The sequence below is a fragment of the Penicillium arizonense genome (genome assembly GCF_001773325.1).
Source record: "Penicillium arizonense strain CBS 141311 chromosome Unknown PENARI_contig009, whole genome shotgun sequence".
NCBI classification, from domain to species: domain Eukaryota; kingdom Fungi; phylum Ascomycota; class Eurotiomycetes; order Eurotiales; family Aspergillaceae; genus Penicillium; species Penicillium arizonense.
In genome coordinates this window covers 318,061-345,509 of record NW_019173286.1, presented here as the reverse complement: position 1 = coordinate 345,509, position 27,449 = coordinate 318,061, and the positions used below count along the sequence as shown (strand labels likewise).

General features: G+C 50.1%; 11 protein-coding genes across 11 annotated transcripts; 7 read left to right on the top strand and 4 right to left on the bottom strand.

Moving 5' to 3' along the window:
- Positions 1-33: 33 nt before the first annotated feature.
- Positions 34-1,692, top strand: PENARI_c009G11008 (sugar porter family MFS transporter; the record flags this gene model as incomplete). Its single annotated transcript, XM_022632039.1, has 3 exons — positions 34-109; positions 162-1,300; positions 1,357-1,692. 3 exons carry the CDS (start codon positions 34-36, stop codon positions 1,690-1,692), a joined length of 1,551 nt encoding a protein of 516 aa, XP_022488124.1.
- Positions 1,693-1,944: 252 nt separating this feature from the next.
- On the top strand, positions 1,945-3,564 carry PENARI_c009G07336 (HesA/MoeB/ThiF family protein; the record flags this gene model as incomplete). Its single annotated transcript, XM_022631916.1, has 3 exons — positions 1,945-2,188; positions 2,265-2,478; positions 2,541-3,564. 3 exons carry the CDS (start codon positions 1,945-1,947, stop codon positions 3,562-3,564), a joined length of 1,482 nt encoding a protein of 493 aa, XP_022488202.1.
- Positions 3,565-3,756: 192 nt separating this feature from the next.
- Positions 3,757-4,296, bottom strand: PENARI_c009G06873 (RlpA-like double-psi beta-barrel domain-containing protein; the record flags this gene model as incomplete). Its single annotated transcript, XM_022631907.1, has 2 exons — positions 3,757-4,111; positions 4,202-4,296. 2 exons carry the CDS (start codon positions 4,294-4,296, stop codon positions 3,757-3,759), a joined length of 450 nt encoding a protein of 149 aa, XP_022488273.1.
- Positions 4,297-5,133: 837 nt separating this feature from the next.
- PENARI_c009G01735 (uncharacterized protein) lies at positions 5,134-8,628 on the top strand (the record flags this gene model as incomplete). The annotated part of the gene is made up of 6 exons (XM_022631758.1): positions 5,134-5,291; positions 5,366-5,398; positions 5,456-6,803; positions 6,858-7,987; positions 8,048-8,407; positions 8,469-8,628. 6 exons carry the CDS (start codon positions 5,134-5,136, stop codon positions 8,626-8,628), a joined length of 3,189 nt encoding a protein of 1,062 aa, XP_022488429.1.
- A 289-nt stretch (positions 8,629-8,917) lies between these two features.
- On the top strand, positions 8,918-12,529 carry PENARI_c009G00363 (uncharacterized protein; the record flags this gene model as incomplete). Its single annotated transcript, XM_022631710.1, has 6 exons — positions 8,918-9,344; positions 9,442-9,812; positions 9,880-9,886; positions 10,751-10,992; positions 11,057-11,806; positions 11,870-12,529. The coding sequence occupies 6 exons, from the start codon at positions 8,918-8,920 to the stop codon at positions 12,527-12,529; spliced, it is 2,457 nt and encodes an 818-aa protein (XP_022488293.1).
- A 189-nt stretch (positions 12,530-12,718) lies between these two features.
- Positions 12,719-13,662, bottom strand: PENARI_c009G09495 (uncharacterized protein; the record flags this gene model as incomplete). Its single annotated transcript, XM_022631991.1, has 2 exons — positions 12,719-13,096; positions 13,153-13,662. 2 exons carry the CDS (start codon positions 13,660-13,662, stop codon positions 12,719-12,721), a joined length of 888 nt encoding a protein of 295 aa, XP_022488280.1.
- A 1,062-nt stretch (positions 13,663-14,724) lies between these two features.
- PENARI_c009G07494 (putative sexual development protein (LsdA)) lies at positions 14,725-18,092 on the top strand (the record flags this gene model as incomplete). The annotated part of the gene is made up of 11 exons (XM_022631920.1): positions 14,725-14,891; positions 14,944-15,069; positions 15,118-15,221; positions 15,272-15,418; positions 15,468-15,578; positions 15,628-15,959; positions 16,008-16,110; positions 16,169-16,406; positions 16,462-16,706; positions 17,034-17,329; positions 17,385-18,092. The coding sequence occupies 11 exons, from the start codon at positions 14,725-14,727 to the stop codon at positions 18,090-18,092; spliced, it is 2,577 nt and encodes an 858-aa protein (XP_022488233.1).
- A 394-nt stretch (positions 18,093-18,486) lies between these two features.
- On the bottom strand, positions 18,487-19,794 carry PENARI_c009G05518 (polysaccharide lyase family 1 protein; the record flags this gene model as incomplete). The annotated part of the gene is made up of 4 exons (XM_022631863.1): positions 18,487-18,825; positions 18,892-19,222; positions 19,278-19,403; positions 19,460-19,794. The coding sequence occupies 4 exons, from the start codon at positions 19,792-19,794 to the stop codon at positions 18,487-18,489; spliced, it is 1,131 nt and encodes a 376-aa protein (XP_022488417.1).
- Positions 19,795-21,019: 1,225 nt separating this feature from the next.
- On the bottom strand, positions 21,020-22,845 carry PENARI_c009G03045 (putative amidase; the record flags this gene model as incomplete). The annotated part of the gene is made up of 2 exons (XM_022631797.1): positions 21,020-22,478; positions 22,532-22,845. 2 exons carry the CDS (start codon positions 22,843-22,845, stop codon positions 21,020-21,022), a joined length of 1,773 nt encoding a protein of 590 aa, XP_022488197.1.
- A 1,121-nt stretch (positions 22,846-23,966) lies between these two features.
- Positions 23,967-25,356, top strand: PENARI_c009G05286 (uncharacterized protein; the record flags this gene model as incomplete). The annotated part of the gene is made up of 4 exons (XM_022631857.1): positions 23,967-24,185; positions 24,335-24,843; positions 24,898-25,297; positions 25,351-25,356. 4 exons carry the CDS (start codon positions 23,967-23,969, stop codon positions 25,354-25,356), a joined length of 1,134 nt encoding a protein of 377 aa, XP_022488361.1.
- A 539-nt stretch (positions 25,357-25,895) lies between these two features.
- Positions 25,896-27,273, top strand: PENARI_c009G12413 (SDR family oxidoreductase; the record flags this gene model as incomplete). The annotated part of the gene is made up of 4 exons (XM_022632079.1): positions 25,896-26,204; positions 26,255-26,349; positions 26,401-26,918; positions 27,191-27,273. The coding sequence occupies 4 exons, from the start codon at positions 25,896-25,898 to the stop codon at positions 27,271-27,273; spliced, it is 1,005 nt and encodes a 334-aa protein (XP_022488397.1).
- Positions 27,274-27,449: the final 176 nt, after the last annotated feature.

Sequence of the window (27,449 nt, the reverse complement as noted above, 5' to 3'; positions counted from 1 at the left end):
TTTGGCACAGGATACCACTTGTACCCCTTCAAGATGGGTTTCGTCGATTTTAAGAATTACCGGGTCTATATCCTGACCTCGGTGGCCTATATGGGCTCACTGCTGTTCGGTAAGTGATTTATGCTCTCTATAAAATGCAGGGCTAATATATGACTCCCCAGGTTATGACACGGGTGTTATGGGCTCAGTCCTGGCTCTTTCGAGTTTCAAAAAGGACTTCGGCCTCCCCGTTGATTCATCCGGGTTCAGCGACGACAAGAATGCCCAGATCTCCTCCAACGTGGTATCGCTACTGACAGCCGGCTGTTTCTTTGGCTCCATATTTGCTGCTTATATTAATGACCGACTGGGCCGTCGATACTCGCTAATGATCTTCTGCATGGTCTTCCTGGTCGGAGCAGCGATCCAGGTCGGCGCCCACCATGAGATTGGCATGATCTACGGCGGTCGTGTCATTGCCGGTCTGGGAATCGGTGGCATGTCGAGTATCACTCCGGTTTTTGTCAGTGAGAACTGTCCCCCGGCTATCCGTGGTCGTGTGGCGGGTCTTTTCCAGGAGTTCCTCGTCATTGGTAGTACCTTCGCCTACTGGCTGGACTATGGTGTTTCTCTTCATGTCCCTGAGGGCACAAGCCAATGGCGCATTCCTGTGGCCATTCAGCTTGTCCCTGGTGGTCTGATGTTCGTCGGGTTGTTCTTCCTCAAGGAGTCTCCCCGTTGGCTGATGAAGAAGGGCCGCAGTGAGGAGGCACTTAACTCCCTCGCTTATATTCGAAATGATTCTGAGACCAGCGAGGAGGTTGTCAAGGAGTTTGCTGAAATCACCGCTGCTATCCAGGAGGAAAATGCTGCTACTGAGGGCATGACCTGGAAGGAATGCCTGAAGCCGACCAACCGATACCGTTTCTTCCTGGCCTTTGTTCTTATGTTCTGGCAGCAGTTCTCTGGAACCAATAGTATTGGTTACTACGCCCCTCAAATCTTTGCCAGTGTTGGACTGAGCAAGACCAACTCCTCCCTGTTCGCCACCGGTATCTATGGAACAGTCAAGGTGGTCGCAACGGCTATCTTCCTGATCATCGGTATCGATCGCTGGGGCCGAAAGAAGAGTTTGATCGGTGGTGCTGCTTGGATGGCTAGCATGATGTTCATCATTGGCGCTGTCCTGGCCACTCACCCCCCTAATGAGAAGGCTACTTCGGTCTCATCCGCGTCCATTGCTATGGTTACCATGATCTACCTATATGTCATTGGATACTCAGCATCTTGGGGCCCAACACCTTGGGTGTATCTTGGAGAGGTAAGCTTTCTTTCTCGTTGATACTTCAAGTCACATTCAACTAACATTGTTTCTAGATCTTCCCAACTCGTCTCCGTGCCTATGGTGTCGGCTTCGGTGCAGCCACCCAATGGCTGTTCAACTTCGTCATTACTGAGGTGACTCCTCGAGCCATCAACAAGATTGGCTGGAGAACTTTCCTCATGTTCGGCATCTTCTGTTTCGCCATGGGCATCTTTGTAATTATATTCTTCAAAGAGACCAAGGGCCGCACCCTCGAGGAGATGGATCTCATTTTCGGTGCCGTTGATGAGCAGCAAAGGCGTGCTGATGTCGAACACACTTTGCAGAAGACTCAGATTATGCACGAAGAGAACGCAGAGGCTAGGACTACTACGGAACGCAGGGATTGAATTGAATGACTATAACTAGATGACAACTTGGGATATACATGGGTCAAGGCATGATAGAACGTATACATACACTTGGCAGATATACATAGGAATAGATTTGAATGAATGTATCTCATGTTTCAACCTCATTAGAATATCTATAAGTATTCACCTGTGAGTATGCGGAATACTTCGCCCGGGACCCACAAAAAAAGCCGCGGGGAACTTGCCGATTTCCCCTCGCGTCAAATTCCTCTTCGCGCAACATTCTCGATGGGTTCCCTTGAAGAAACGTGCGCATCTCTGCGCGCCCAGATCACCGCCACAGAGGAACAGCTTGCTGGACTGAGACGCGATCTCGCGAACGCCGAGCAAGCGCGATCGGAGAGCGCAACCACAACCACCGCGGGAAACGAACACAATGACCGGAATGGCCAAGCAAGACGGTGGCCGCTGCTTCAGGAGGAATATAAACGATATGGACGACAGATGATTGTCTCTCAAGTCGGACTTAAGGGTGAGCGACAACTCCTTGATGGGCGTTAAGGGTACGACTGGAACAATTGGGCTGACTGCGAGCTTCTGAATTACAGGTCAGCTGAAACTTCGATCAGCCAAGCTTCTGCTCGTGGGAGCTGGAGGACTGGGATGTCCAGCTGCGCAATATCTCGCCGGTGCTGGTGTTGGCACAATTGGTTTAATTGATGGGGATACGGTCGAGGTGTCGAACCTGCATCGCCAGGTGCTGCACCGAACAAAGAACGTGGGGAAGTACAAGGTGGACAGTGCAATCGAATCGCTACGAGAGTGAGTTCTGCCTTTGGGTTGTAGATCTGAGCTCCTGCTAACAATATTCTGCGATTGACCAGGCTTAACCCACATCCCACCTACGTTGCGCACCGAACGCACCTCACGCCCGACGAGGCGCCCGCGATCTTCCGGAACTATGATCTGATCCTCGATTGCACGGACAATCCGGCAACACGTTATTTGATTTCGGATACCGCGGTGCTTACCGGCAAACCATTGGTTTCTGCGTCCGCTTTACGGACCGAGGGACAGCTTATGGTGTTGAACAACCCACCCCGAGCTCCGGGTGATAAGACTGGAGGACCGTGCTATCGCTGTGTGTTCCCCAAACCGCCACCGGCTGATAGTGTGGTCAGTTGTGCCGATGGTGGTATCCTGGGACCGGTGGTCGGGACCATGGGTGTCTTGCAGGCCCTCGAGGCAATTAAGGTCATTACTGCGCCTGATGTTGGTGTGGCAGATGGTGCTGCGAGTGTCTCGCGCGACCCTCCAGCCCTGCATGTCTTCTCGGCGTACTCCAGTCCCTTGGTTCGCACAATCCGTCTTCGTTCGCGCCGAGCAAACTGTGCAGTGTGCTCTGCCGAGGCGACAGTCACGGTGGATACGATCAAGTCAGGATCAACTGACTATGTATTCTTCTGTGGCTCTGCAAGCATTCCATCTTTACTTGGCCCCGAGGAACGTATCTCTGCGCAGGAGTACCATGAAAAGTACCCTGGTGTATCCGAGGCGTCGCCACACACTGTAATTGATGTGCGAGATAAGGGGCAGTTCGAAATCTGCAGTTTGGAAAATAGCATCAACATCCCTATTTCGGATATCCTTTCCTCGGGATATTCAAAGCTACAGGCGGCCGACGCTGAGAAGCAAGCTCCGCAATTGCCTTCTTGGTTACCGTCTGAACTCGGCTCCGAGTCCAACCCGATCTACGTGGTCTGCCGTCTAGGAAATGACTCGCAGATTGTCGTGAAGAAAATGAAAGAGCTAGGACTAGATCAGAACGGGCAGAGGTTCATTGGTGATATCCGCGGCGGTCTACGATCGTGGAAAGAACAGGTAGATCCAGAGTGGCCTGAATATTGACGTTTCAAGCCTCTCGACATTCAATTCAAAGCAATACTCAAGATTTCCTGGAAAAGCAACCCCTGAACATATTCTCTTGTTGCTTATTTCCTTTCCCATCTCCAAGTTTCAACAGGCCATAAGTGGTCTGATCATGTCAGCCCGGGGCTGCCATAGTTAAAGACTGATGAAGGGAGAAAACCCTAGGCGGACCTAGTTCCACCACCAAATAACATCCATACGGCCTCGGTCAAGGTTACCAAACTGCTGAAATAGAGAAGGAGTAACATCGATATCGTTCTCCTTGCACCCCTCGCAGCGATCAACGACAGTTGCCTCGACGGTACGGCCTCCGCGTTGGATATGGATTTTCTGGCCACAGAGCCCGTTGTTGTTGGGGTTCGTGCCACGCGCCTCACGGTCAAACACAATATGGGAGACAGCGGCGATGTAGTCCGTGTCGACGTTCCACCGGCCACAAGCTCCGAGGCCGGTATCGAACCAGGTGAGGTCACCAGAATAGGGACCGCCGCTAATTTCGGTAATGAGCTTGCCGTCGGTATTGGGCCTACGTTTGGGGTCAGCTTGGTTCATTCAAGTCTGTCCATCTTTGATAGGCCGAGGTGATATGCGAGCTTCCATCATGTCTTCGACTTACTTGCTCACGTCCAGAGCGGTGGGAGCCGCGATGGTCCCTCCGATGAGGAGGAAAGCCGTCATGGTCATCAACATGGTGTTGAGCTTGAAAGGCATCGTGAAATCCTTCCTTGGAGAAGGTTGGATTGACTGAAAGATGAAGGATGTTCAAAAGAAGGTGAGGAAGTCCGTCTGGATTCGGGTTGTCTCTGTCCACTCCAGATATCCAGGCCCGAGGTCCTAGATATAGCAGAGATCGGAGTATCAAAAGCCAAGTGCAGGATCAAAGAGACATCGGATATCACACCTCAGCGGAGTAATAGAAAGGAACGGAGTGAATGAAAGACGCAGTGAGAAAGTCCATGGAGGTTTGTGGGTTTCATCGAGGGCATTGAGGCATTAACGTTATTGACAGCATCACAATGAGCAAACATCTCTACAATGCAAATAAATTGAACAACAAGGCGAATATCTTTTACTTTCATTCGGTTACTTCCCTCGGCGCCATTTAAGACTTTTAGCAATAGTACAGGACCTTTGTCGGAATCGAAGTACGATCGAGATAGAAGGGAGCTAAGATACAAGAACAAAAGTACAGTCTATCGGCAGTTCGTACAACCACCATCCGTGCCTGAATGCATACTACACAACAGATATACACCGATCTACAAACCGTTGCAGACGTCAATTCTAGAGGTGCAGAACTGTTAACCTCGGTTTGCTCCACAACGGCAATGAACACCAATAACATCACGCGGTCCGCAGTCCACACCCGTAGATTCGAAAGGCGGGACGTCGCCCCGACGTTCCTTCAGAGCTCTTTAAGGGCAACGTTGTACAGCGCTTTCGACTGGCATTTATACCATTGCTGTCTGCGCGATTAGATCACGTGTTCATGGCACCTCCTTCTGAAGATCTGAGCCAAGACCTGCAGGGCGTCCAACTTGTGTAAAGATGGCGTCGCGAACGACTTCGCGCCAGTCGGCGTCTTCGTTTGACTCGCCAGAGGCGCAGGATGATCCTCCCAAGGAAAAACAGACTTTTGTTGGGTTTGTCAAGAAGATTTGGGGGAAGACGGGGTTGGATCGGCCGACTGTCTTGTTGATGATGAAGTATGTCTCCATGTGCCCCTGACAGCTGGGAAGGTATCTTGTTATAGAGAACGCATCGCTAACTATTATATTAGGGGCGGTCTTGCACCAACCATCGCCGTGGCCATGTGAGTGATTAACCCGACAATCTCCCAGGCCATGAGTCTATCTAACCGCGGTCACAGTTACCAAGCCACGCCAGTGGCCGACCAGTTCACTACTCTGGGCTATCTAATGGCCATCATCTCGATTCTGGGCTTTGCGATCATGCCCCGCGCAAAATTCATCCAAATGATGATTTTTGACATTCTTGCTGTCTGCATAGCAGCCTGTTTTGCGCTCTTGACTATGTATTCAAGTGTCAAAGCGCGACAAAATACGGCCACTCCCTCCAGTGGCACATACAACTCATCGGCATCTGCGGTCAGTGGTGTCTGGCTCTTCTTCCAGATCTGGATGGTTCATACCTTCCGTGCCAAATACCCGCAGCTGCAATTTCCGGTCATTATATACGCCATGTTTGCCAATATCGCGTCTGTTTACTCTCCACAGATGCAGAATATGACTGCCGCCATTGCTTTTGTGAGACGACTGCTGGAGTCTTCTCTCACGGGTCTCGCTATCTCGACCGTCACGTCTTTGTTCATCCTTCCCATGACGTCGCGTCAGGCTGTCTTCAAGCAAATGGCCGGGTACATTAGTGGGCTTCGTTCCGCTTTGAATGCCCACGCATTGTACTTTGAAAGTCTAGAAAGAGATGACATGTTCGGTCGGACCGAGACGTTTGATGACGCCCGTGAGAAATTTAGTGAAAAAGGGAAGGTCTATAGCCCGGAGGCGGAGGCCATCCGTGCTGCAATCCGACAGATCACAGATCTTCATGCTAAGCTTCATGGTGATCTCACCTTTGCGAAGCGTGAAATCGCAATAGGGAAACTGGGACCGGATGATCTTCAAACGATTTTCCGTCATCTTCGCCAGATCATGATTCCGGTTGTTGGGCTGAGCTTCGTTGTCGATATCTTCCAGCGATTGTCGGATTATAACAGATGGAATCAACCCATCGATGCCAACCTGGATGCAGTTCCGGAGTCCGTGCGAGAGCGTGTCGTGCATGAGTGGAATGATATCATGAGAGCAGTGCACGATCCTTTTGCCATGATGATTCAGACGATTGATGAGGGACTTCTGCATACATCTTATGTATTCCTGTTGACGAAGCCACCAAAGCGCACGGCTACGGCGAAGGCCTCGGACAATAACCCGACCGAGGGGGGCGAGGACGTGGAAGCAACAGCTCAGGATACCGCCCCTGGCGAGAAAGCGTTCACGGAGCATTTTGAGAAAAAGCTTGGAGAGTTTCGAAACGCAAAGCGTATCGCCCTGCAAACTTGGGCAGAGGAGAAGGGTATCAAACTACCTCCCGACTTCTTTGATCACCCTACCAACCCCGAAATTCTGGAGTCCAACTTTTTGGATAATTCGGCCACGCAGAAAGAGCGTAGTCGACGACAGCTGTATCTGTTCCTCTATGTAAGACTGTCCCTAGTTGAAATTCTCTCCTGTTCAAACTAATTGAAGATTTAGATGGAGCAATTGCTGTACTCGACTGGTCAAACCGTGCTGGACTTTGTTCGCTATGCTGATCATGTTGCCGCCAAAGGAAAATTGTCAAAGAAGAGGCTGGTCATTCCCGGTGGTAAGAGATTGTGGAAATGGGCCAAATCCGTCTTGAGTGCAGAGGACTCCCACGATGATGATAACATGGGTGACATTCATACCCAAAACAACATCCTTCAACTTGGCGAGGCGTATCGGCTTCGCAAAGATCCCGAGCATCTTCCACCTAGTACTATGTTCCAGAAGTTTGGAGACAAAATTCGGATTATCCCCTGGTTCCTCCGCTCTTTCGAGTCGACGTACGGCTTCCGCGTTGCCTGTGCCACTATGACCATTGCAATCGTCGCCTTCTTACATGATACCCAGACCTTCTTTACTCAACAGCGATTGGTATGGGCCATGATCATGGTGAATCTCAGCATGTCCCCGACTTCAGGACAGAGCATTTTCAGCTTCGTGCTCCGAATCTTAGGCACAACGATTGCAATGGTGGCAAGTCTTCTGATCTGGTACATTCCGGACCAAAAGACACCAGGTGTGATCGTGTTCCTGTTTATTTTTGTATCCATGGCATTCTACATCCCCATCAAAATGTTCCGTTTCAGGGTCGTGGGCATTATCAGCATCGTCACAACAACATTGATCATCGGCTACGAACTCCAAGTTCGCAAAGTTGGAGAGGCAGTCGCGACTTCCAACGGACAGCTCTTCTACCCCATCTATCTGCTAGCACCGTATCGACTCGCTACTGTGTCGGGTGGTATTGCTGTCGCGTTCATTTGGACATTCTTCCCCTATCCGATTTCAGAGCACTCAGTACTCCGACAGAGTCTGGGTGCTTCGTTGTATCTCCTGGCCAACTATTATTCCATCATCCATGAGACTATCTCCGGTCGCATGCGTGGTGACGAAGGCGATTACCTTCTCAAGAGTTCTGCGGGTCGGAAACTCGAGAAAGCCCGACACAAGGTGTTCTCGAAGCAGATGCTTATGCTCGCTGGTCTTCGGACGTACTCCGAGTTCCTGCGGTGGGAGGTACCCATTGGTGGTCAGTTCCCTAAGAAGCAGTATGACTCGATCATTCTCTGTGTTGAGAAGTATGTGAACATCATCTGTTACTTTGATTTTTTGGCGCTGACCTGGTCTCTTTCTTCTAGCATTGTGAACTACCTCAGTTTGCTAGGTTATGCGTCTGATACCTTGATGCATCTCGGCGATGGGGATGATGTTACAGATACCGCCTGGATGCTCGATTTCCGACGTCTGGTCGGTACAGCAAAGGTCACCACTCACGAAGTCACATCATTGTTATGTCTCCTGTCTGCTAGTATCACCAACCGACAGCCTCTGCCACCCTACCTTAAGGCTCCCCGGCCTTATAGCTTCACGAAGCGCTTGGAAGCACTTGATAAGGACATCCTGAGCATCAGGCACATCGCCGAGCCGGGTTTCGCTGCATTTGCAGTTTTGCAAATTTCAACGAGGTGTATCGTTGGTGATGTTGACAGACTTCTCCGGTATGTGTCCATGGGATTAACGCTCATCCAAACCTGATTTGCTGACTGCTTCATTCTCTAGACACGTCAAGGAGTTAGTCGGCGAGTTAGACTTCTCCTTCCACGCCGTCAGCACGACCGAGTCAATGGCCCCATCTCGCATGACTTCGCGGGTAGGGTCGAGAGTAGACCTGAGTGAGATGTCAGGATCGAAACCGAATGACCGAGATAAAACTGATTGAATTACCCTTTATTGTGGTGATTGAGAGGCAGATTCAAGTACATATTTTTACCTAGCTTGTACATACTGGCAGTACGTGCACTACGTGCGTTGTTTCATCTTTATCATTACGTCCAGCTTCAAGTACATACATGACCTGCACGAATAACCGCGGCAAATATCGCAATCAATACCCCGCATCCTCCTCCTCCACCTCCATAGATGTATAAAAACAGTCCTACACCCCATTTCGGCCTTCTCCCGGAAAAAAACCACCCAAGACCTACCCTACCCATCACTCCCAAGCAAAAATGACCCAAATCGAGCTCAACCAGTCCCTCTTCGCCGAAGCAAAAGACAAAACAGTCATAATAACCGGCGCAGCACGCGGCATCGGCGCGGCAACAGCAACTCTCTTCAACGCCAAAGGCGCAAACGTCGTCTTAGCAGATCTATCCCAATTCCGCACAGAAGCAGAAGAAGTAATCAGAACTCAACTGGCCCACCCAGACCGAGCGGCCTTTTTTCCTGCTAATATCGTTGACTGGACCGAGTTGACGGAATGTTTCGAGAAGACAATTGCCCGCTTTGGCGGGCTTGATATTGTCGTTGCTAATGCTGGCATTATGGAATCTAGACCTGTTCTAGATTTGGACGCGGTTGATGAGGATGGAAGGCTTCTCGAGAGCGAGGAGGCTGGGAGGGTTATTGATGTTAATTTGAAGGGAACTTTGAATAGTATATCTTGCCCATTTCGCCTTCTGATGCTATTGATTCCAAGCTTATTACAGCCTCCATTTGTGGCTAACAAGATAAATCATCTTTAAAATTATAGCACTTCGACTGGGACTACACTATATGAAAGCACCCACGCCTATAGATACTGCTGCTGAGCCATCACCCCAATCCCGAAAATCAATCCTCCTCGTCGCATCAACATCAAGCTACTTCGGCGGGACAGGAGTAACAGCCTACATTGCCTCCAAACACGGCGTTCTAGGTCTTCTACGCGCATGTCAACCGACGGCACAGAAGTACGGAGTACAGGTCAATGCAATCGCGCCATTCTTTACGCCGACTCATATCACTGCCGGTTTTGCGCAGAGATGGGATGAGGCGGGCTTGGAGAAGAATACTTCTGATCGAGTTGCTGAGGCTATTGCGCTTGTTGCGTTGGATGGGGAGAGGTGGGGGGATTGTGTTATGGTATGATGGAGTTTCGATTATTGAAACATTGCGTGTGGATGTGGGTGCTAATTAATGTACTTTTTAGGTTGCTGGTAGGTATTTGCGGGAGCTTGAAGGCTCAAGGACAAAGTTGTTTCCTAAATGGCTTGGGGAAGATGTTGCTGAGTTTTTGGGTCGGGCTATGCGGTTTTTTGTTAGTATTGGGGGCTATGTCTTGCCTTCGAAGTATTAGTGTGATAGATTTTATCTCGAACAGGAAGATAACTCTAGACTTGAGGGCTGGGAACTAGTTGCATTGACAAGTGGTGGGAAAAGTTAAAGCTGTCTTGATATCAAAGCACTGCATCTACATGTACATCGCAGTTCACATCAAACCTTCTGTGTGTCCCATGCACACCCATGAATCACATGTTATCTTATAATCCAATGATGCCATAAAATTTAAAGTGGAGTGATGTCACGCAGAAGAATTCCTTGCATCATTAATGGAATGTTCGGCGTGGTACATGGTCCTCAGATCCAACAAGGGGCGAGGGAGGCTGGAATGCCACTTCTAGGGCACGTCAATCCCTGTAACCCATCATTCTCAGGAGCTCGGGGTCTTTATTCCCCACAAGAGCAGGGAGCTTAATTCTCCTTCCTGCCAAGCAAGATCGAATCTCTGCCCAATCGCCGCATTGCGCATCCCTTGTTATGCGGAATCCGACCCACCGCGCTCCTTTCCAGGTTTCCGCACTTCTCAAGGGGTAGAGGGGAAGCTTGCCCTTAGTAGTAGCTGCAGCTGCTCTCCTGGCCCCACGTCGGTGTGTGGGTAACTTGTGACTGCTAAGCTGTGCTATGAGTTTCTCGCCGAGATTTCGCTTTTTGATCTAGTTACTGTGAATATCACCGTCTCGAACATACATTATCAAGATATTACTTGAAGCTTGTGCATCAAATGGGACGGCATTCGATAGCGTCTGAAATATTCGACAATGAGTCTAAAATCGACTTTGGGGTGCGGGATAGCGTCCTAACCATCGACGAGGTGACACCCTATCCACCACTGGGGAGTTCGATCCAGTTATTCGAGAGCGAGCCTTCACCCGAAGAACAGGAATGGCACTTTGGCGTGCGGGAATGGCTGGTCTTTGTATGCATCGTCATTCTGTCGATGATGGATTCCTTCAATGCGACTAGCTTGATCCCAGCATTACCAGTATGTCAAAAGCAAACCATGTTCTAACACACCACCAAAGCGGGCTGCTAATAAATGATATCAGGAGCTCGCAAACACATTCGAAAAACCGCTCGCCAGCACACTATGGGTCAACACAGTCTACCTCATCTTCAGCGCAGCAAGCCAACTATACTTCACAATGACGAGCGAAGTCTTCAGCCTCGGCCCAGTCTGGATAATAGCAGTCGTATTCGCAACGATCGGCACAGGAATCTGCTGCGGATCCATGAGTCTCATCGAACTTATAATAGGCCGTATGATACAAGGAATCGGCGGCGGCGGCGCAATGAGTCTCTGCTTCTTGATAATGGCCGAGTCAACGCCCCCATCCATTCATTCCCGGTATTCGTGCTATATCCTGCTAACGCGGATGTGCGGTGCTATTCTGGGTTCTGTTGCCTCCGGTGTGTTTGTTGACAATACCAGCTGGACTTGGGCGTTTTATTTCAATTTCATCTTTTGTGCCCTGGGTTTGTTGGCGATTCCGTTTGCTGTTGACCTGCGCTTGTCGAAGAGTATTCCGCTTCGGAAGTTAAGGATTTTGGATTGGTCCGGTGCTACTATGGCCTTTTTGGGTCCTGGGGCTGTTCTTGTTGGGTTGACTTGGGGTGGGAGTTTGTATCGTTGGTCGGAGTGGCAGACTATTGTGCCGATTGCAATTGGTGCTGCTGTTTTCCTTGCGCTTGTTTTCTATGAGTCTAAGTGGGCTCTTCATCCGCTGTTTGGGAGGAGGGTGTTTCGCTCCAGGATGATGGTTATGACTTATCTCGGTTGCTTTTTGCATGGGTTTATGGTGAGTTTTCATTTCTAGATCCCTGGTTCTGGTTTCGATTTTCTCACACATTGCGGTTTATAGGTCTTTGCTCACTTGCAATTCTTCCCGCTGTACTTCATGGCAACCCACTATATGTCTGCCACGCTGTCGGCCGTGACCTTACTAGCCATGATCGGGCTGGCAATCGCTCCGGCCGCGATTGTTGGCGTGATTCTTGCCAGAGAGTCGAGATGTACGCAGTGGATCATCTCGGGCGGTTGGATTTTGACTATCCTTTCAGGGGCGTGCTCTATTCTTTTGGATAGCACGACGCCAGCGGTGGGATGGATGTTCTTGTTGTTCACAGCAGGCATGGGTCACGGTCTTCTGCTCTCGAGCTATAACGTTAGAGTCCAGAATGTGCCCAAGGATGAAGACCCTTCTCTGACGACTCTGCCAACTACCATCTCCAATTATATGAGGGCCATGGGTATGGCATTTGCCGTTCCTGTCGGGGGTGTTGTGTTGTTGAACATGTTCAGTCATGGGTTGACAGGAATTGGATTGGACCGGAATTTGGTCAATACGGCGAATGGGTATCTGATCTTGATGAACCAGGTCAGGATGTCAAGTGAACATAGAGAAGCCGTCAAACTTGCTTCAGTCGCGGCGTTCCGAGTGGTGTGGGAGGTCCTCACTGGTGTTGCTTTCGTTGGGGGACTTTCGTCTGTTTTCCTGTGGCGGAGGTACCCGTCAGCATAGCCAATATCTAGAATGAAACATGCTGTCATGAAACAATACGAGATGCGCTAACCCGATCGAGTCAAAAGAGTGACAGGTAACAATAAGATGGATTCAGGCTAAACACTAATTTGTAGAGGCATAAAGGTCGTTTCGGCTAAACAAAATACAAGAATCAGGCTGACATTGCTTGTCCAGACTGCCGGCAGCTCACTTCAGCCTCTCGGGAGTAACAAACTCTCTCTGGCCTTTGATCTTCCAACCCGCTAGTCTCTCTTTGCCAAATAGTGATAGCGTTTTCTTTTCAACAAGACTATACTTGGAGGGGTCATTGCGGTCAAAATTGAATGGCTGTTTCAATTGAGCCGGCGGATTAGTGATGACACGGGGATGTCTCAGACTGTTGACAGAAACCGAGTGGACCATCAAAGGGTGAAGAAGAATCACATCGCCGACCTTGCCAGTCATTTGATGGAACTCAGAGCACTGCTTCACAATGTCCGAGTAGAACGACGTCTTCATAGGATTCCCGTCAGGCTGCTGGCCACGTGGGAGCATATAGGGAGTCACACCTTCGGGGTGATTGTACTAAATACGGGGAATTAGAAAAGACGCCAAGTAGGATAGGAGGCTCAACCACATACCAGGTGCTGGGCAATGAACTTGAGCGCATCCGGACAGACCATAGTGCCACCTGCATGATCCTGGATATCGGAGAACAGGGGTATGACCAGCAGAGCCTGCTCAGGCGAATCAAGGAAATGCGTGAAAAAGTCGCCATCCACATGCCACCCCGGCAGATCAGCAGGATTGGGCCATTTTCCCTCGGACTCGGGCGAGCCGAGATTAACGATCAAGGCATCGTTCCAGCTAGCCGATTCGGGTGCCACGCGGTCTTCGCCGCCGAGAAGTTCGCAGATGGCGGCCCATGCCTTGGGGGCAAATGTTTTGACAGCTTCTTCTTTGGTGTCGCCCATCCAAGTCATTTCATTTGCCCAGGTTGACTTGTCTGTTGGTGAATAGCCGAGTCTCGACCACACATCGCCTGCCCATTCGTTTGCTTTGGCTTTTGAGAAGCAGTCTGGTACTCGCACGTACCCAAACCGCATGAAGTGGTCGATCTGCTCTTGCGAGAGTTTGTAGGAATTGGCCATGTTGGGCTTTTGTGGCGAACTGAAGCATGAGCCTATGTTTCTATAAAATGAATGGCGACAATGGAAGTTACTTACTTCGGGAAGGTGGCCCTATATATTATTCTGCCACCCTTCTGACCACCCACAGGCCGTGATTCACGCGTAAATAAGGGCGGTCAGTGTCATCTACGTGTTTACTCTCTTCTTCTTTCGGCATTTTGCTTGAAGCTTAAGATCTATCCCGTCCCTGTGAACTATTCAATGGCGTTGCCAAGAAAGCCCACCGGCTAAATAGCAATGAGCTGTCAGACGAGTGTCTGGAGATGGCGCACCCCGCAAATGAACGGCGCTCCAAGGGCTTCTTGGCACTCCCATTAGCCTCCGGGCTAGGCTGGTTGCTTATTTGGGCACGGAGCGAGTGAGACCCTGAACCAGTTCGGCAGAACGCAAAGGCCAGATATTCAAACCTTGAACAACAACAAACCCATCTTTATATTCAAATCAAATGTATTTCCCCAGAACTACCCCAGGTTGATCGCCTTGTGGGCCTCGGCCCGTCAAACCGGGGAGAGATCAAAGAGGAGGCCTTGCCCTAAGCGAGGCTAAATCTCACGCGACTTTGCTATGGCGTTATTTGCACCAATCATATCCCCGGTCAGATCCTAAGCACAATTAGCCTAGGCCCTAAGACAGTCAAACCGGGGATGATACTATACTCGGAAGTATTCGTGGGCCCTGACAGGCCACTCACCCGGCAAATAGCCATCTCAAATGCCAGCCCTGCAAGAGATCTGTGCCGCATGCTAAATTCCTCGCCTATTTTATTTGATTTTGATTTTCCAACGTCCCTTGACTACTAATCTGGAAGAGCTATGAACCCATGCAAATACAGCCAAGCCCGCCACTTCTCACTAACCGGATAATATCATCGTTAAATATCCTAAGCTGGCAAATTCGAACCGCTTAAAACCTCTGGGATTCCCCTCCCTTGGGCTTCTTATGCATTGTTGTGTCACAAGCTTGGTGGACATTCCAATCCCTATTATCTACCCTGCGCTCGTCTAAGCAGACATCAAATACATCATGCCTATCGCAGTTGGAGCGTCGACGCTCAAGACTGAGCTGAGAGCTGCTCAGGATGAGAAACCTGAGCTGGAGAAGGTCAACTGGTGGCAGGAACCAGGCCTGCGCAGGCTTTATTGCTGGGCAGCGGTGCTGTGTGTTGCCTCTGCGACTACTGGATACGATGGGTAAGTATTCTGGCTTGATGCTCATCTTATAAGGCTGACGAAAATTGCACAGAATGATGCTCAATACCTCCCAGAATATAGATGCTTGGCAGGCCTACTTTCACACTCCGAGTGGCTCCAAGTTGGGATTGATGAATGCAACCTACCAGATCGGTAGTCTTGTCAGTTTCCCATTTGTGTAAGTCACTCTACAATTCTAGGTGCGGGAAAAAACTAACCTTGAAAGTCCTTTTATTGCCGATCGATGGGGCCGTAAACTCCCAATTGTCATGGGATGTGTCTTGATGATTTTCGGTGGCTTGCTCGGTGCATTCTGCAAGAATTACGGCAGTATGTTGACATGTATACTCTGAGTTATATTGTGTGCTAATACTGTTCAGTGTATGTCACTGGTAGATTGGTCCTAGGCTTTGGCAGCAGTCTGGCCCAGATGGCTTCCCCCGTTCTCCTTACCGAGATCTGCCACCCTCAACACCGAGGAATTGTTACAACTATTTACAACTGTCTATGGAACTTGGGTGCATTGGGTAGGGTCTCCCCATTCTAATTCTGGGGACAAATTTTAACGGTGTATAGTCGTGGCATGGCTTGCGTGGGGAACTATGCATATTCCCAACGACTGGTCGTGGCGTTCCTTGACTCTCCTTCAAATTTTCCCAGCCCTGATTCAGATCGCCTTTATCTGGTGTACGTATTTGACTACTTCGACACCGTCCAATTGACTAACCATCATTAGGGGTCCCTGAATCTCCCCGTTGGCTTATCTCCAAAGAGCGCTACGAGGAAGCCTTGGATATACTGTCCTACTACCACGGAAACGGAGACAAGAATAATACCACCGTCCAGTTCGAATATCGGGAGATCAAGGAGACTATCAGTATGGAGATGCAGTACCAAAAGAACAGCAGCTACCTCGACTTTATGCGGACGAAGGGTAACCGTTATCGTCTGGCAATCCTGGTCTCGCTGGGAATTATCTCCCAATATAGTGGCAATGCGTTGTTTAGTAACTATACCAACTTGATCTACAACAGCATGGGTATTACCGAACAGAACAAGAAGATTCCGGTTCGTTTTTTACCCCAGGTTACTGAACTTCATACTGATTTTCTATAGCTCGATGGTGGTAAGACTCTACTCAGTTTGATTGTCGCTGTGGTCAGCGCTTTCTTCGTTGATCGGTTCGGAAGACGGCCTCTTTTCCTGGTCTCCACAGTTGGTGCGTATTGACATCTATTCGTTTACAAAACCAAAGTCAATGCTAACAATCCTTCCAGGCATGGTTCTCATGTTCCTTGCTTGGACCGTTGTATCCTCCGTCTACGAGCGAACCCAAGATGTAAAGAGCGCAGGCTATCCACAAGTCGTCTTCGTCTGGCTCCATGCCGTCGTCTACTCCATCGCCTGGTCAGGTCTGCTTGTTGCGTACTCGCTTGAAATCCTGCCTTATCGCCTGCGCGCCAAGGGTATGATGATCATGAACTTGACTGTGCAGGCTGCTTTAGTTCTTGGAAAGTAAGTAAATTAACTTATCTCCGGTTGATATTGTAACACTGACATTCTTATTTAGCTATACCAACCCCATTGCTTGGGAGGACCTGCCTCACCACTGGAACTTGTCACTCATCTACACTATCTGGATCTTTGTTGAACTCCTCTTTGTTTACTTCTTCTACGTCGAGACTCGGGGCCCTACTCTCGAGGAGCTGGCTAGGATCTTCGATGGTGAAGATGCTGTTGTCGCACATATTGATCTGCATCAGGTTGAGAAGGAGATTCATGTTAGTGAGAAGGAGACGACTACCTATGTGGAACGTGCTTAGTTATCGAGCTATGAGTTAATATTGATGAATGAGAATATACCTGTTTAATTCAGTAATCTGCAGGATCGTTTCAGAGCGCCAATTAACTGTGTGAAGCTTTTTGCATCGCTCGTTGACTCGATGTTGACCTTAGACGCGCCTTCCATCACGCAGTCCCTTCCATCTATACAAATCCAACTTCCTCTCTTCCTCACTTCATATCTCTCATATCTCCGCACACATAGCATTTCTCAACCCACTTCTACATTTTATCTCTCTATACTTGTCATGCATTTTCATATCCTTTCCGTCCTTCTGGGCATCTCATACGTCCTTGCAGCCCCGCTGAATGCGACTGGCCCCAAGACCCTGCCAAACGGACTGCTTACCCCGAGTGCCAGCGAGCTGGAGACTATCGAAGAGAATGCGCATGGTACCCTTCCCAATGGACCTCCACCCCTCGGCATCAGCGAAGGAGGTATTGTCAACCTCAAGATGATCGCAATGAACGCGATGCTCGAGGTTTCTTTCTTTGATGCTTTAATTGAAAACATCACCGAAGAGGTTCATGGATATCGCTTCGCGACTGAAGACGACAAACACTTTATTCTGAGTGGTTTGCGAGTCATTCTAGCTGTATGGACCCTCCCATCCAACATTTGCAAGTGGCAGTGACTGACCTGCCCTTTAGCAAGAGGAGCTCCAAGTCCTGGATTCCAACAATCACCTGGCCCAGTTCGGCATCGAGCCCATGCTTCCCTGCCAGTACTCGATTCCCGTCGACAACTTTGACGCAGCCATTGAGCTTGCCGTCAAGTTCACAGATATGGCTCTAGGAGTCCTGCAAGACGTTGTCGAACGATACGCCTTGAGCAGTGACTTTACCTTGGCACGCCAAATCTCCTCCCTGATCGGTGAGAAGGGCGAGCAACAAGGCTGGTTCCGCATCATGCAGGGCAAGGTTCCCAGCGAACTGCCGTACCCGACCACTGGCGATGTCCACTTCGCCTTTAGTGCGGTTCAGAGCTTCACCGTTCCAGGCAGTTGCCCCAACATTCACACCTTCCCGCTCGAGCCTTTCGAGCCTTTGCACGTCATCCAAACCCCCGGCGCGAGAACTGGGGATGTTATTGTTTCTTTTGTTGACCATCAAAATATCAGTGACAGCTCCCTGTGGGCGACTTATATCAATCAACAGAACCTGCCAATCGTGGAGCCGTTGAAGGTCATCGCTCGGACAGGCAACGAGGTAACGGGGGAGGCTTTGTTTCCCTATGAAGCACATGGAATGAATGGCTTGACCATTGCCGTTGTCACCACAACTGACGGACCGTTTTCAAATTCCTACGAGGTGACCAAGGTGACTCTCGCTGGGCCTGGCCTTTTTGTTATTAACTGATCGGATCATTCTTGGAGACTGCAGTGAAATGCTTGAGGTGGACTTTGACTGAACTGTGCACTTTCCGTTATTATTATGAACTCATGATTGAGCACAACTACATACCATCAGAGACGGGCAAACTCCAGAGACTTATTCTTTTTACCAAACAATCAAATTAGTTACTCGAAACAGAAAAGAAAATAAAACATATAAAGTATTGTAATTAACGATAGACAAAGAATAGAATAGAATAGAATAATACACACAACATATCAATTATATTCCCTTTTCGACCCTCACAGCCCCCTCATCCCCAAATCCCGAGTAGAGTAGCACATAAACCCAATCAACAGGCATACACACCACCCCTCGGAATCAGATCAGACCAAAGTCAATTTCAATCGAAATAAATTTACAGGTTACCCTGTCCAGCATTGGCAGTAACGCTAGAAACAACAGTACCATAAGCAGCAGCAGAAGCAATGTTCTTGCCAGAGAAGTTGCTAAGGAACCCGGTATCAGCCTGGCTGAACGAACCAGAAGATCCAAATCCGTTAACCTGGCACGAACGGCCGAGGTAGGTGCTGCACTTGGCGTTGGTGGTGGTGTCGGGCGAGCTGAACAGCTGGCCGGAGATGGGGGACTCGGCGACGGTGGGAATGTTCTGGAAGACGTTGCCTTCGGCTAGGACGTAGCCGCCGGAGCCGATCTCGAAGGCGTGGCCGGAGTTGGAGTACCAGTAGTTGTTGACCTGTATTTCATATTAGTATTGTTTTGTTTGGTGGTGGGAATTGGTGCTGGCGACGGTGTAACTTACAGCGTGCAGAAGAGTGTTACCCTGGACCTTAGGGGCACGGCCGGAGGTCTTGTAGATGTAGTTACCCTTCATGGTGACGAGATCACTAGAGCCGTCAAGGTAGATACCCCAGTAGTGGTAGCCATCACAGGTGGCGGAGTAGTCGCTGGCACCGTTGATGAAGCTGTTGGAGATGGTTACGCGCTTGGAGGCGTCGGTGCCGAGGACGATGTGCTGGCGACCAATGCGGGCGGTGGTGACGTGGTCAATCCAGACCATGTCGGCGTTGTCGATGGTGATGGCGTCTCCACCCCAGACGTACTTGGGGTTGATGTCGGTGACTGCGACGTTCCTGTGTGTTTGTTAGTTATATGGAGTCGATATTTGGGTGTTCGGAGCTCGCTCACTGGATGATAATGTTGCTGGCACCGCTGACGACACGGAGACCCTTGCCCTTGATGATACCGGCGGAACCGGAGCCCAGCAGGGTCTTGTCGGAGGCAATGGTGATACCGAGGGAACCGGCATTGTCGCTGGAGTTCGGTTAGTCGTGATCTATTTGGATGAGGATGAGATTGGGGGTTCTTACTAGCTCACAGAGACGGAGGGAGCAGACGACTCGTAGTTCGTGCACCAGTTGTCCTTGTTGATAGCAAGCTGGCAAGCAGAAGCAGTGCCCCAGGGAGCGCAACCGGTACCGGTGGTAGTACCCTCAGTGTTGCGGAAGTCGAAAGTCTTGGTGAGGACAATGACACGAGGGGAAGAGTCACCAAGGTACGAGACCAGCTCGGCAGTGGTGCTGGGGTAGACGGGGGTAGCAGAGCCACCACCAGTAACACCCTTGGCGAAACCCTCCGCAGCGCCGGAGACGGAGATAGCAGCAGCCTGGGCTGCGAGAGCTGCGAGGATAGCAGTGAGCTTCATATTGAGGTCTGGCACTGTCGGGGAATTTAATTGGAGGGGATGAAGAAAAAGGCGACAGGCCCGTCGGGCATGGAACTTATATAGTAGGCTGATGCACACTAGGATACCAAGTCTTGCACTTGTTCCAGGCTAGCAAACTTGCATGAAGAAGCTCGAGCTCTCGACCCCCACACCGGTAAATCCCCTGGTTCATTTCTTGTCTGAGAGATAGTGAGGCCTCGTGGACCGGCGAATGGCCCCGAAACCCTAAGGTGTAGTCGATGGGACCATGGGACCACATTTTTGCGGAGAAAGGTCCCATAATGCATCATATAATTCAGGGGAGTCGTCGTGGACGACCCGGAACGGTGGAAGAAATTAAAGAGAGACGGGTTCTAAGTTGTGTGGATGGTGAGACTGATCGCCAATTGGATGTGTCAAACGGTCAAATGGGTAATTTCAGCCACGGTTATATTGTGCAGCGGTAAAAGTAGCAATTTCCAGGAATTAAAGTAGAGTGTTCAAGGCTAGGATGCCGTAAATCAAGCCAGCGTTAGAGGATCAGCGCCGGTGCGTGAGGTTGTTTCACGCTTATGGCTGAAGTCTCCACAACGTAACTGGATGGAGTAAGCTTGCTCCATGACTGGTGTCGGCGGTTTGCTAGGTTCAGCTTGGTCTCCGGGGGGGTTAAATTGGCGTGAGTCCTTGTGAGTTATCTGGTGGAGGTATGTCGTTGGCACTGAGGGGAATGAGCGTTTGGTGAGAGTATTTCCGAGAAGGATTCTCCGTCTTGGCGAAATTCTGGGAGTGTAGATTACCCCTACTCCGTGCACAGTGTCGATCAGGAGGTTCCTGATTTCGCATCAATGGGATCAAGAACTGCGATGATCACGTCCTGTGCCTGCGGGTCGATCCCGGCACCTGATCATGACTGAACCTTGACCATCACCGCCTTATGAGACCCACTGGATGTGTTAAGCAGTAATTTCGGGGAATTGAGGTGGACAGTGTGGACTCATATATTAACTGCTATCAACGGGCAATTTCCCCAATAAGGAAGGATTCCATTCTTCTAGAAGAGCTTCATATGAAAGTCGGATGATTTCCGAAATATCCAAACAAAACCATTAGACTTATTCAAGTCGAATGAATTCATCTATCTATTAATATATTCTATATCACCAATGATGCGTAGTATACAGCATAGACACAAGAAGCCCCACACCGCTATTATAGTCCCATTTATTTACATGATGACAGGCAAGTTGCGCTGGAGGTATCCGCGCCATTCCGGCAAAGAGCGTTGCCACTTAGTGCCAGAAGACTTCTGCAAATCCTCGATAGCACTGGCGTACTTGATCAAGGTCGGCTCGGAGAAAGCAGTGTTCATAATGGCAAGACCGTACGGCATGCCGGAGACATCGCTGGTGCCGGCCGGCACGGTGATAACGGGGTAACCGGCCTGGGCGGCGATCTGGATACTCTGAGCGACATCAGGGGGAACCAGAAGACCGTCCAGAGTACGGTTGCCGTGCTTCAGGGCAGCGTCGATACCCTCCTCGCGGGTGGTGCGCTGGCAGAACTCCAGAGCCTGGAAGTAGGTCTCGTTCATGATACCCTTGCTCTCGAGGGAAGCGATGAGACCGTCCTGACCGGAGCCGAAGGCTGGGTGGATGCCGGGGAGACCACCCTCCGAGCCGTAGTTGTCGGTGTTGTACTGGACCAGGTCCTCGACGGTGCGGACGTTGGTGTTGTTGACCTCGGAGAGGTAGTCGCGCAGGTTGTTGTAGAAGTCCACCTTGATGTAAGAGTACTCGGACTCGTTGGCGAAGCCACGGGTGGAACCGTAGTCCCAGTTCCAGCCGTTAGGCGAAACAATCTGCTTGTAGTGAGGCAGCTCGGTGCCGTTCACGACGGTCGCGCCGGCGGACTTGATCAGTTCGACCAGCTCGAGGAGCTGGGAGATCTGATTAGCGTCGCCGAGAGCCCAGAATGACTCCCAAGGGATACCAAAGACAGCGCCCTTGAGGGCATCCTTCTTGCTCAAGAACTGGGTGTAGCCGCCCTTGGGGGTCAGACCCTTCTGAGCGAGAGTGTAGTTGTCACGAGTGTCAATACCGTAGATGGCATCGAGGGCGTAGACGGCATCACGGACAGTCTTACCAAAGGTACCCACGGTGTCCTGGTGCAGGGACTCGGGGATGACACCGGCGCGAGAGGTCAGACCAACAGTGGGCTTGATGCCAACGATGGCATTTCTCTGAGCGGGGTTGATGACACTGCCATCTGTCTCGGTTCCAAGGGCGATGGGAACCAGGTTGGCTCCGACAGCAACACCGGGGCCAGTGCTGCTACCACCGGGATTGACGGTGAAGTTGTAGGCACTACGGCACTGACCACCGCGGGCACTGAAGCCCTCGGAGTAGTTGTTCGAGCGCATATCAGCCCACTCGCTCAGAGCACCCTTTCCAAGAAGCAAAGCACCAGCCTTGCGGAGGCCGTTGACGACGTAAGAGTCACGGGGAACAACGCTGCCGAGCAGAGCCCAGCTACCAGCAGTGGTCTCCATGCGGTCCTTACTGGCAATATTGTCCTTGACAATGAAGGGGATACCGTGGAGAGGACCACGAACCTTGCCCGTAGCACGCTCGGCATCGAGCTTCTGGGCAATGGAGAAAGCATCCGGGTTCAATTGCAGGATAGCACTGGAATATGGTTAGATATTCCATATTCACAAGGGAGTCCATGTGTAACATACTTCAAATAAGGCTGCGTCTGGTGAATACGATCCAGGTAGCAAGCCAACAGCTCAACGCTGGTGAAAGTACCATTCGTCAGACGCTCCTGGATCTCATCAACCGTAGCCTCCTCCAGCTTGAAGCCGTGGCAACGGCGCATAGGGAAGAGCTTGGCCCCAGGGGCACCCAGACGAGGGAAGTCATAGGTATAGGGGTTGGTCAGGATCTGAGACGCCACCAGGGTATCTGTTTCCTCACGCTGCGTTTGAGGAACAGCAATGACAGAGCCTGCCAAGGCGAGGCCGCTCACCAGAGTCTGGAGTAAAGGTACCATAATGAGGATGATCAAACTCCACTAAAAACCATGTGGAAGTGTTGATCTTGGGGAGTTCGCCGTGATATACTCCAACTGCAACACAAACTGCTGTGGATCCCTGTCATGACTAATCCCCTTCGCCAACTTTCCCTATTTAGGCGTCTTTTCTTCGCGTTTTTTTGGTTCTTCTGTTCCATGGCGTTCTATCCAAATGAAACTATTGATTTTTATCTTCCAAACAGAAGAGTCGGTCCAACCGTGGCGTTTATCCAACCAAGGCCAAGCTTTGTTTTTTCCATTAGCGTCAAGATTGTGCGCGACATGCGAGAATCAATCTATACTAGCGCGACTAATAGCTTCCCACCTGCCTAATCAAGTGAACACCTTGTACCATGAAGAGCCTGCAGACCCACTCCGCAACGTCGGAAACAACTTTTGTTCCGTGAGATCGCACGATCTAAGCCCACTATGTCGCTGCTCATTGGTCAGACTTGGTATGGTTCCGACCACTGCCGCGCTCAACTTCAGCGCTACATGGAATTGTGCAGTTTTCGAAGCTCTATGATGACTATTACCACCGGATATAAGTTATATAGACGCATTATGTATAAGAATCGCGAGATTGTCGCGTTCTGCTAACTTTCTTCCGCAAACCTGGTTCCGCCACTTACGGGACTACGATATCCCCCACTAGACGCATAGAGTTTGAATTGGAAGGCTTTTTCAAGCGATGAGCTTATGGATGCTATCTTCTGTTGCTAACTGGCCTTAGATTTGCGGAAAAGATTTCCATATATTACACTTCTGCTACGAAGTCAAACACATTGAACTCAATGGTAAATGAAGGTTTCTTTTATCTTGGGAGGGAATTTCTGATTTGACCAAAGCCTCGGAAGTTTTAGAACCACACTCCGTAGATTCATATCAGGCTCGGCGTTTAACCGGAAACAGCACTTCTTTGGTTCCTCAGATCGAGTTCACATTATTGAAAACCAGACCCGCTCCCGCGTCCACTTTCCTCAAGCATTCACACTCAATAGATCCTTTCTTTTGTATAGACATTTTTCCATCTTCATCTGAATCCATACGATGCTTCGTTGATGTACATTCTGATAGTGTCACTTGCTTGAATCCTCAGCATGACCATCCCCGCCGATATCCTCGCTGCGTCTGCAGCAGGGAGAATCCCAAGCAATGTCTCGCTGGAATACCTCGCCCAGTCCCGCGATCACTCCGCCATTGTGGGAATCATTTTCATGATCTGTCTCACGGGCCTGTTAATGATCTTACGTCTATACGCCAGAGCCTATATCGTCAAGAAAATCGGTTTGGATGATGCATTGGCCATCTTGACATTTGTGCGTCCTCCACTATTCACCCCAGATCTGCACGCGCCCACATAATGCATGCTACAGTGTTTAGCGCATGCATGGAAAAGCAACTCAGCCCTACAAATGGCCCCAAGATGGAATAAATACTTGATAACCTAACATTTCCCCGATTGCAGGTACTCTATATCCCCATCGTCGTCCTCTCAATCGTCCTCATCAACCTAGGAAGCGGCCGACACATCGAATACATCCAATATGTCCTCTCCATGCCCACAGTGCGCCAAACCGAAGTCCTCGACTTCGTCGCCCACGTCCTCTACACAACAGCCCTTTTCCTATGTCGCCTATCCGGTCTAGCATTTTACTACCGACTCACTGCACGCTCAACAAAACTACACATGAGCATCCTCGTCGCAGCACCCCTCCTCTTCGCCGCCTACCTCCCCCAGCTCTTCCTCCTGATCTTCCACTGCAGACCAGTAACAGGTCTCTGGCCTTACGAATGGCAAACAGAACCTAGGACATACAATTGCCTCAGCTGGGGCTTGGTCTACTCCGTCAATTCAGGTCTCTCCCTCGCATGCGACATCCTCATGTTCGCCATCCCAGCAATCCTCATCAAAGAACTGCACATCTCAATGGAGAAGAAGATCAAACTTTCCATCGTTATGTTCCCGGGTGTCTTGTAAGTCCCATCAACCACCACCATCCCCATCCCAATCCAACTAACAACCCGCAGCGTAATCGTCATATCAGCAGTCCGCGTCTGGCTAGTGGCAATAGGCCAATGGGCCTCAGACGGCAGCTGGGCCTACAACCCAATGCTATGCATCGAGAACGCCGAAATAGCAGGCACATTAATCGCGCTCTCGGTGCCAGCCCTAAAGCCAGTCTTCGGCAACGTCTTCGCCCACCTCACCGAATACACATCCAGCCACACGCGCTCCCGATCCCGGTCGACAAAGCTCCGCAGCCATTCCAAACCGCTTAGTGGTGTTGCGTCTAGTAATCGCGATAATAAGCGGTTGATTAATTGGTCGAAGCTCGGTGGGGATGACTATGAGATGATGCCTAGTGAGGTTTCTGTTGGGACGAGGGATGGGAACCATGGACATGGGGATGGGGCTAGTGCCAGGGGTGTGAATTTGAAGGGGCCTGGTATTCACGTTACTAATGTTGTTAATGTTACTAGGGTTGAGAGTCCTGAGGAGCCTAGGGGGGGTTCTGGGTTGGTTTAACAAACTATATGTAATTTAATTAATTTAAAAGTCTGGTTTCTTTGTTTCTTGGTTCGGGGCTGTATGCTGTTTAGATCTTGTCTGTGGTGTGTCAACTTTGTTGGGATATATGTAGTCTTTTGTCGCTATAAGTTATATCAGGCCACGTCACTGCTTCGGACAGAACAACAGCGAGGCTCCGACATGGATTTAGGATATTTCGTAAGAAGCATTCTTTCAGGGCTTTTCATTCGCAGGGACGTATGTATGGTCTTACCTTATTTTGGAATAGTTGAAACAGCGTCCATTGGCTGATTATCAATCACGCTTGCTTACCAACGTTCAGGACACTTCAACCTAAAGGTATGACGCAAAGCTATCAATTCTCTTTCATTTAATGAAAGCGCAATATATAAAGGCCGAACGACGTATCGAAAACTAATATCTATTCAATATACTACAATTGGCTTGTTGTGGTGGTTGGCTTGAAAAACGATCGTTCTACTGTATCCTTCCCAACATGACTCTCAAGTACCTAGTCACAGGAGCAACCGGTGGCCTTGGCTCACGGGTACTCTCTCACCTTATTGCAAATGTCCCCAGATCAGAAGTTGCAGCAGCATCCTCGAAAGAGGCAAACCGCAAACAATTTGAAGACCGAGGGATCGCCTTTCGGGTGGTCAACTACGAGGACCCTCAAACGCTGGAATCCGCATTCGAAGACGTGGAGAATCTGCTTTTTGTGAGCACCAATACCTTCGACGTCGAGAAACGTCGCAACCAACACCAGAGCTTTGTCGATGCAGCGAAGAAGATGAATGTCAAACATGTGAGTCGATCGATCTCTCGATCAAATAGCCCAACTGATGTTTGTCGCAGGTGTGGTATACATCTCTCGCTTTCGGCGGATACGGTTCGGATTCCAAGGCGAATGTCCAACAAGCCCATCTATTGACAGAGGAAATGATGAGACAGTAAGTCTAGGCCGGACCGTGAGCTCCGTCAGCACCGCTAACACCAGCCAGGGCTGATATCAACTTCACATCCATCCGCGAGGGCTTATACACCGACGCCTTCCCAGTGTTTATGGGGTGGTATCCCAGCACATCAACCATCTACCTCCCATCCGACGGCCCGGTAGCATTCACCCTGCGAGCAGAGTTAGGTGAAGCCACAGCGCGACTGATGATGCGTGGAGGACATGACAGGGAGATCGTACTCCTCACTGCGCAACAAACCATCACGTTCTCTGGCATTGTGGATGTGATCAACGAGACAACCGGGCGACAGGTTCAGTTCAAGCTTGTTTCTCCGGAGGAATTCGTCACGTTAAAAGCAGCAACTGACGAGGGAGGAAAGTCGGAAGGGTTCTTCCAAGCCTTGACGTCTTGGTATGATGCGATTTCGAAGGGGGAGACGAGCACAATCGATCCTCTTATGGCGGACTTGTTAGGACGGGATCCCGTGTCGCCGCGGGATGCCATTCGGGATCTGCTGACGAGGGATCGGGACTATGAGTGGCATCAGAACTATGTCAATCGGGGTTAGTGGTCCAAATGTATATATGAAAGATGAAGCCAATGCCAATGCCAATGGCAATGACATGTGAGGCTGTATGACGATTCCGAGGCAGGGCGGAGTAGCAGTTATCCTGTCGGCAACCAAACCGGGAATGGCCTTGCAGCCTGAGGCAGCAAGCTTGTGGATTTGGGGAATCCAGGATCAATGAGGGAGACAGAAGCAGTTCAGATAATAGAGCAGGCAGTCATCTTCCATCCCATCGCGTCTCCCAGATCAACTGAGACCAACTCCCAGTAGCAGTCGGAAGTGTTGTCGGCAGTGGACAATTCCCTTCGAGGAACGACGCCGTGTCCGCCCGACGCTTGCAATTACCCTAGCTGTGATTGGCGGAAAGTGGATGAGTCAGCAAGTAGCCGACGCTCAAACCCGAGGTTAGTGTAGAGACTCCTTTGGACTTCATTTTGTCTTGATTATTTGGTTTCTGGAAGCTGAGATCCCTAGAGATCCTGTTTGACTACTGGTTACTTGATCATCTCCCCTCTTTCACTTTAAT